Here is a 9591-nt window from a genome sequence, read left to right on the forward strand (position 1 = left end):
CAGAATCCATATGGGCCAGTGAATACCGAATGGTCCAGCACTGGTTGCTTGACAATTTTTAAAAATTGCAGGGGTAGCTCAAAGACCATTTTTTGTATCATTACTTCTGATATTTTTGCCTTTGCAGATAGTTACGATAATTGTGATAACTCAGCTAAGAAAAATGGTAGAAAGTTGTGGTAAAGAACATTGATTTGAGTACATTTCAAGCTTTAATTTATGTATTGTACTTTTTCACCATTTCAAATTAAAATGGTTGAAAATCAAGGCCAAAACTGATATTCAATTTTGAAGACTTTTTAAGATTGCATGTAATTTTTCTTTCCACTCCTCATTTGTTTTCTTTTACTCCCACTGGGAACTTCTGTTAAGAGAGCGGAATTCTGGGAGGGTGATATTCATAGCAGCATGGTGCATGTCGGCTCACAACAGGGAGAAGTACATTTCAATCAACCTAATCAGTAAAGCCTGGATTTCTATGTAATTACATATTTTTTCCTTTATATGTACAAGCGTGGAATTAAAATATATTGACGAATTACATCAGTAGAGATGTCACAGTGAAGTTTTATATTACATATTTTACTAAATGTTACATATTCCTAAGATACGAAATATTTTTTACATAAAACAGTCCTTAAGAGGAAAATCCAATGAACTTTTGGCTTACTAGTTAAAAAAGTATCTTCTCACTTCCCCTCCCCATTTCCAGGTCTAAAAAAATATAGTAACTTAAAAGTGCGATTTGCCTTCGTTGTACGTACATAGCAGTTCGTTGATTCGCCGCATCGTAACAATTACATCAAGATTCGACAGTGTTTCAGTTTCCAGTTTGTAACATGGAGTGGCAAGCAACACACAGCGAACGAAGAGAACCAACAATGGAAGGTGGCAAGTACAACGCTGAGAGGCACTTACCTTTCATCCGTACATTGTAGTGATTTTTGCAGCCGGCGGCGACAAATCTTGAATGAAGTATTGTTAACTCAACCGTAGAATTTCGTATATATATTTCGTCGCCTTTTCATTTTAACCATTGGAGTTTTAAGAAGAGCTTGCCTCAGTATTTAAACAGTGTTTTAGCTGTAGAAAGCTGGAATGGCTCCGCCTACCTCCTCGTTATCTCAAAAGTTGCGATCTTGGATAGAAGTCGATGATGCATTTACTACGGATGGTAAAGTTATTTTTTGTCGAGTGTGCGATAAAAAAGTTGGGTGCACTATGAAGTCTCAATTAGATCAACATGTTAGCACTTCACTTCATGTGAAAAACAAACAACTACGGAGTGAAAAGTAGCAAGTTTTACTAACCCAGATGCAAGAGGATTCTTCATTCAGTGTGTTTTACAAGGAAATGTGCGAATCAATGATTGCAGCAAACATCCCTTGGTATAAAATTCAAGTACCGAAGTTCCGGGATTTTCTGGAAAAATATTGTGGCCGTAAACTTCCTGACGAGTCAACCCTTCGAAAGCGATATCTTCCACATTCCTACAAAGAAACTTTAGAATCAATTAGGGCAGAAGTAGGCAGTTCCTATGTGTGGATTTCCATCGACGAAACAACTGATGCTTTGGGACGGTATGTAAGTAATTTCATTGTTGGAACGCTAATTGCTGATTCTCCATCTACACCACATCTCATTGCATGCAAAGTTCTAGAGCGTACTAATCATTCCACCATAGCACGATTTGTGAATGACAGTCTTAAATTGTTGTATCCGGATGGCATACAAGAAGAGAGAGTTCTTCTCATGTTCACAGACAGTGCGTCATACATGTTAAAAGCTGCTACGGCACTTAAAGTGTTTTATCCTTACTTGATTCACTTTACTTGCTTGGCACATGCTCTCCAACGCATTGCTGAGGAGGTGAGAGGCAATTTCCCGGAAGTCAACCAACTTATTTCTTCCACGAAAAAGGTGTTTCTGAAGTCACAACAACGTGTGCAAGTTTACAAGGAACACTTGCCAGGTGTACCACTTCCTCCGGAACCTATTCTTACTAGATGGGGCACTTGGATCTGGGCAAGTAAGTTTTACAACAAACATTTTGAAGAAGTGAAATCTGTGCTTGACTAATTTTCGGCGGACTCAGCTGTATCGGTACGCACTACTCAAAATCTCTTCAAGGACACCAAACTTGCTTGCGATATGGCATACATAAACAGCAATTTTGGTTGGATTGATACAAGCATAAAAAAACTTGAAACTGTTGGGCTTCCTCTCCTGGAAGCCATGGATATATATATGAGGATGCAAGAAAGAAACTGTCTGCTGTTGGAGGAGATGTGGGAGAGAAAGCTCGAAGAAAATTTGATGCATTGACTGAAAGAAACCCAGGTTACGTCAGCTTATTTACAGTGAGCCGCATTCTCAATGGTGAAACAGTTAACCCTCCCAATGATATTTCTCCCGACCACATTCACCTCCTGAAGTACGCTCCGGTTACTTCTTGTGACGTGGAGAGAAGTTTCTCTGCGTACAAGAACATATTATCTGATCGGCGACAAACATTTACTTCTGAACATTTGGAAATGTACCTGGTAACATATTGTAAGTTAAATAATTAAATACAGTGCCTGCCCCAAAATCAAAGGTAACCTGAATTTTTGTAAGTGCTTTCTGAGTGAAAAATTTGGGCAACGAAAATTTACTACTGAACATTTTGAATGGTGCCGGGTGACATTGTATATTAAATATTGAACATATTCAAATTGTGGTTAATATTTTTGCTCTATAAGAACATAAAAAATACTTAATGTAAGCATTGTAATATTGTAACTTCAATTTTTGTAAGTCTTTTTGAAATAAACATATCCCTTTGTGAGGAAAAAATGTAACAAAAATAGGAAGTAACGTTTGGAATAAATATTTATAGTACATATTTCATTATGAATTTACATATTTTTTACATATTTCAGACATTTTTATTACATATTTATGTACATACTTTAGGGGTTGATATTACATAAAAATCTGGGCTTTACTAATCAGATATGGGCTTTTGTGTATTCATCAGTGTGTGCAAACGTATTTAATTATTGTATAGTATATTGAGTCCATTACAGGACCTGTATGAAATCCAAATTGGGTATGACTTAAGATGACCGGACCCCTCTCCGATTTTCTTCATATTTGACATACTTACTAATTGAGGCCTGCTAATGACAAATCTGAAGTTAAAATTTGTCGGAAACGTCTAGAAATTGCAAAATAATTGTGAACCACTGACGCTAGCCCCACGAACCATTGACATGTGGTTAGGTTAGGCAAACAATGTTAAAATTTGGTGTTGTGGTATTATCAGGAATATATATATTTCCTTGTGAAAAAAAAAAAAAAAATTAGCAAAAATTGACGTTTCCATTCCGAAAACTAACGACTTATTTTTGCTTATTTTGCAATTTCTAGATGTTTCCGACAACTTTTAACTTCAGATTCGTGATTAGGAGGCCTCAATTAGTGAGTATGCCAAATATGAAGAAAATCGGAGGGGTGTCCGGTCATCTTAAGTCGTTCCCCAAATTGTTGCTGTGTCCGTGGTTCCAGCTCTATGGTAAGGCGTTTAACATGGCGTAAGCCCCAGAGGGATTAGTTTATTTTCTTGGTGCTACCGGGAAGGATTCTAAAGATAAAGACAAATCAAAGTTTAGTATTTTCTTTTGTAGGGAAGTAATGTCACATCACAGCTATATTTTTCTAAGAGGAAACATATACATCCAAAGCATTGGCAGAAAATATTTAAGTTAAAAATGTCGGAAACCAAAAATGGTCACAATTTTAAACGAAGTCAAGTTTTAGAAAAATAATGCCTGCTTTGAGTTACCCCTGCATATGGGTTAGAACAACAAAAATATGAAAAATTTTAAAAATTGTCAAGCAACCAGTGCTGGATCATTCGGTATTCACTAACCCATATGCATTCTGGACAACACCACTGGTCTTATAGTGGAACCACAAGTAAAACAACCTGTGCAGACCCGTGACTCCCGCATGGAGGGGAGGGGCAGAGTGGAGCATGCTTCCTTATGGCCCGAGCTGAACGCAAGAAGGGAAAGGTGCACGGAGACTTTTGCTGAAGGTTCTTTTCCTTGTGGTTGCTCTATAGTACAATTTGTGAGCTAAAAATGGATAAACGTCACAGTAATGCTTCTCCTACGTACTCAAAACATTTATAACAATATTATGTGTACTCATATTAGTGGCAATTTGTGAGTGTTTTAGGACATTTGTCAAAAATAAAAATGTGTACCAGTGGAAACAATGGTTCATACTTTGAATACTGAAACCTGTGATATTTTTTATTATGAACCATATTACCTTTCTGATCTTTTAATATTATGTTGAACAAGCATTAATTATGCTGTGTAACAATTTTCATCGTGGTAAAACCTGGGATTCCCTATCAAACAATTACCCAAAGTGGAGTGTTTCTCTCATCACAACATATTATTTTCTTTAAAGATTTTTCTACTTTCGGAGCAGGTAAGAATGGTAACACAGTTATTTTCTGTTAGGACTGTCTTTATCCTGTCCAACAATACCTAAATCATCAAAATATTCCACACAGTTTCCAAGACATGACATATTTTGTGTCATATGGTGAGTTTCTTCGTCCATGCAATTTCTAAAAGTCAAATTTTCAAAAAATTATATTTTTCAACATATTTGGTGGACAAGTCTAATATTACATATTTCTCATATTGGTCCAAGTATCCATCAGTAAAAAAAAATGGAAGCAAATCCATGACTATGAAGCAACCTGTTGTGGGTGTTCTCACGTGAAATGACCCCATAGCAAAATAGTTGTCAGCATTTTCTTGTTCCATACCTTTTATTTCTCTCCCTAATACAAAAACATATTCTCTTCTGAATCTGAAATGAAAATTGAAATGTGCATTCATTGCTAGACATAGGGTAGTAGACATACGAAAGTAGACATAAGGCCAGAAAGTAAACACCACACTACATCAAAACTCATCTTACTAAATTCGAACAAGTGTTCTTGGGTTACCAGCCAGGTTAAATTGGATTTGCTTCAGTTTTGAGGGCATACATTGCTCTCATCTTCAGGGAATATAGAAATGGAGGCCAGTGTAGGTTAATATACATGACTATAATGTGTTTGGATTTTGTTTTCCTATTGGCTCTCTTTGGATCCTGGTGTTATCATTGGCTGGTGTCTTGTTTTTACGGAGGAGTGGGTTCCAGGCGTGACTGAGCTGGAGTCCCACGTCCCTGTTGAGATTGGTGCTTTCCCGTGATATGGCTATGGCTTCCTTTACCTGTCGGTCGCAGTAACCAGCACATTTGAATATTATTTTTGTGTTGGCAAATAAAATTCTATGTCCCTCGGTGATGCTGTGTTCCCCAAGTCCTGACTTATCAGGTTGGAATAATCGGATATTACGTTGATATTCATTCCACTGCTGCTCAATGGTGCATCCCGTTTGGCCTATGTATGGTGTCCCACACTCACAGGGTATTCAGTATACTCCTGGAATACGGAGTTCTAGGTCACCTTTGACTGAACGGAGTAGGGCCTTGGTTTTCAGCGGTGGCCTGTGAATGGTCTTCACCCCATGCCTGGCTAGAATTCTGCTTAACTTCCCAGATGTGTGTCCTACGAATGGTAAAACTGTTATAGTAGGGCGTTCCTGTCCTGTTTTGCTACTGATGGAGAGGCTGAGCGGTGCAGTATCGGTCCTTGTAATGGCCTCGTCCTCATGTTCGGCTTCTCTTGGCTGTGAAGAATCGGCCCTTCCCAGGGCCACACTGTTCTTTGTGCTTGTCTCTGTTGAAATGAAACTGCCTTGTTGATCGCCCTGTTGATATCTCTGATGTGGTATTCGTTCTGATGTAGACTGGTTCCGAGGTGAGTGAATTCTGATTGTAATTCTCCTGGTCAAAAACGGTTACTGCCCTGTGGGCTAGTGTGTTCAGACCGGCGAGGCATTGTGCTTTGTGATGGAAGCTATTGGCATTTAGGTACAGGTCAGTGTGGGTGGGTTTTCTGTACACACTATGTCCGAGGGTGCCATCAGGTTTGCAGTGGATCAGGATGTCCAGGAATGGGAGGTACCCATTTTCTTCTATCTCCATGGTGAACTGGATATTTGAATGCCGTTTGTTAAAGAACTCTAAGAAGCTCTGTAATGCCTATTGTCCATGTGGCCAAATGAGGAATGTGTCATCCACATATCTGTAGAAACAGGAAGGTTGGTTGGGAGCATCTTTCAATGCTTCATGTTCAAAATGTTCCATGTAGAACATGAAGCAATGAAAATGTTCGAATCATGTCGCCAGGAAAGCTACAATTCCTATCATCTTAATACAATTGACTTTATATTCATGTAATTTGCATATGTATTGTGAATGGAACGGTTTTTTATATAATTGTTCTGAGTCATTCGAACTTGACCTACAGACACACACACATAAAGCAAGATAAATTAGAAAATAATTGTGTAAATCTTAACACACATTACACTTTCAATGAAAAACATTAATTAAAAAAACGGTGCGGCCCAAGTTGCCTTTGTTTTATTACGATTTCATCATGCTACGAATGCAATTTTTACATGGTTCGATTTCGATGTACGTCTGTTAACACATACTGCGGATTTTTAGCGATTACGTAAGGTTTTGTTCAATATATGCTTTCGTGGTTAGGTTAGGAAGGTTACGTTTGGTTCCCTTAGCATTAAAATTACATCTCTACATGATTTCTACTAGGGTTCCGATTTACTTCTACATTCATTCCCACGCTTCTATGATATTTACTGTCGCTTGTCGACGGAGAATATCCTTTCCATGAGAAGTGCGTAAGGTAATTTTCAAGTTGTTTTTTTCAACATAAATAACTTTTTTCCGAGTCCAAACAGTGCTCATTACTTTCAGGAAGGTTCAAATTTCGTATGACAATGATTTCCAAAATTCTACGATAATTAGTCTTTGTGCTGGAGAAATCATAAAATAATCGGAACCGTTATGAAAACAAGGACAGAGAAGATGAGGAGATCGTGGTTTTGGGCTAAAACGCTCAGACTTTTGCTTACTTTGATTTTTAACGATATCCGGTTTTAATTTACTTTCATACCTTGCTCTCCTTACTAAAAATGATATATGTATGCATTTATCCATCTCCTTGATCACAAGAACTACAAATACCAAAAAACTAATTCATTGTCTTTCAAGTTTACACTCGTTTTTACGACATTCACATGCTTTTTTGACTACAGGTGCAGGATAACTTGTCCATGGCTGTAGCGATGCAAAGAAAAATGCGTACCCAGCTTAATATTCTTCAGATTATATAATATTTTGATAAATTAATATCAAAATATTGATTATATATAAAATTAATATCCATTATAGACACAAAAATATAACTACACCGTTATATCCTTCTTTTTCGTACAATGCTACCGATAGAGGATATTTTGCTAATATACAGCAACATAATTGTACCACGGACAAATGTGATTGTCTTATCCAACGCTTGATGAAATTTGAGTACTGGACCTTTCCACTACGACGTAAAAAAACGTTATAAATCCATTCATTTTACGGATTGTGACACAGAATTGAGATGTGTAAAATATCTCGGCGATATTTGTTTTGGTGTTTGAAAAATACGACTTCAAACATCGCTGAAATTTACCTCCTACTCCTACGTCACTGAAGTGAAAACGACCCATCTCAGCGAGGCGTGCAGGCAGGGCTTTCTGCTAGCCACATGAACTTAACGTGGGCCGTAAAAGCGACAACATAAAGTCATTAGTTAATAGTAGGTGTGTGCAGGACAGAGTTTTTTGGGTCGTGACGGGATCGGGACGGGAATTTTTTTAAATCCCGACATTCGGGACGGGACGGGATGGGAAATGTTCAAAATTTCCCGAAGCTCTGGAAATCTCGAATTCTACACGTCATATTCACTTTAACAGATTGTTTTCGCATTTCTGATACAAAACAAACAATTTTCGATAAGTTCCAGACATTTACAATGCAGAAGACGTAGAGAATTAACGACTTTTAAAAATGACCATTCGGTATTTCCCGACTGCTCGAGATCCCGAGAAAACGGGAATTAATTCCCCGAAGTCGGGATCGGGACGGGTAATTTTTTTCCCTATCCCGGTCCCGAATTTTCGGGATCCCGCACACCCCTAGTTAATAGTTACTGTGGGAAAACACAAAAGTATCTTAAAATTACAGTACAAAAACGAGTGCTCCATTTCTTGCAGATGCATTATGTGATTATGTCCGAACAGTGGCAGCATTTATTATAATTCAGCCACTCGGTGGAAGGTTTTGCCATTATAATGACAAAGCAATACTACCGTCAACAGTCAATGGCTGAACACTTGAACAGTCTTGTTCATTGCCAATACATTGGTTCTGATTGGGAAGAAATTATTTTTACAGGAATGCCTATTTGGAATTACAATTATTTTCGTCACAATATTTTGTTCACAAATTTTAAAATGACAATACGATTAGAACACTTGGGTTTACACGTCAGTTTCTTCAATAAAAACAGTACGCGGAGCTATAAATTTTCTGCAGTAATGGACAGTTTTCTTCAGTTAATATATATTTTGCAAAATTATGTAAGGTCTTATTCCGCCTGGTAAACCGGATATCCTGGCTACAAATTCTCTAACACAACCTTGCCAAGCAAATTCTAGCAACTACGTTGCTTAATTTCCATATTTGCATGGGCGTGGTAAGCTGTGCCAAACAAAATAAGTCTTTTTCTGTACGAATTTAAAAGTTTTATGTATCATATCTTGTTTAATCTGACAGTGAAGTTGCGAGTGTGGAACTGCACGAGGCATCCATGTTGCTTCGTAACTTCCAGTTAGGCTGGTAACTGCAAGAAGAAGTACCAGTAAAGATAATCGTCACCAGAGTTCCAGTTACGAGCTAACTGTACATTGAAAAACCGAAATTTTCACTAAAGCCCGTATCACACGGAACTGGATTTCCAGTAGGTATGCCCTAGTTGGCGCTGGATTGGCTACCAATTTGCTAGTTTTCAACTCACACGATACTTAGGGCCGGTTTTTCAATGTTCAGTTAAGGTTCATGTTAGCACGTAACTGGAAGTTAGTGAAAATTTCGGTTTTTCAATGTACAGTTAGCTCGTAACTGGAACTCTGGTAGCGATTATCTTTACTGGTACTTCTTCTTGCAGTTACCAGCCTAACTGGAAGTTACGAAGCAACATGGATGCCTCGTGCAGCTATCGAAGTTCCTTCCACACTCGCAACTTCACTGTCAGATTAAACAAGATATGATTCATAAAACTTTTAAATTCTTACAGAAAAAGACTTATTTTGTTTGGCAGAGCTTACCAACGTCCATGCAAATATGGAAATTAAGCAGCGTAGTTGCTAGAATTCGCTTGGCAAGGTTGTGTTAGAGAATTTGTGACCAGGATATCCGGTCTACCAGACGGGACAATCTTCAAACAGTAATGTGGTGTAGTGGTGTCGACCTCCGTGGCGAAGTGGTTAGCAGAGCGCGCTACAACGCCAGGAGTTCTGGGTTCGAGTCCCGGGTAAGGCATGGGTATTTGTGTTCGTT

General features: G+C 38.1%; 1 protein-coding gene across 1 annotated transcript in view; it reads right to left on the reverse strand.

Annotated features, from left to right (window-relative positions):
• mRpS31 (mitochondrial ribosomal protein S31) overlaps positions 1-7236 on the reverse strand; it is a 30676-nt gene extending 23440 nt beyond the window's left edge. Inside the window, exon 1 of the mRNA XM_083124771.1 lies at positions 7100-7236. Within this exon, the coding sequence (XP_082980897.1) occupies positions 7100-7143 (44 nt within the window). The 5' untranslated portion in view covers positions 7144-7236. The remainder of the gene's footprint in view (positions 1-7099) is intronic.
• Positions 7237-9591: the final 2355 nt, after the last annotated feature.

The sequence above is a fragment of the Lepisma saccharinum genome, chromosome 6, assembly GCF_977018435.1.
Source record: "Lepisma saccharinum chromosome 6, izLepSacc3.1, whole genome shotgun sequence".
Taxonomy (NCBI): Eukaryota; Metazoa; Arthropoda; class Insecta; order Zygentoma; family Lepismatidae; genus Lepisma; species Lepisma saccharinum.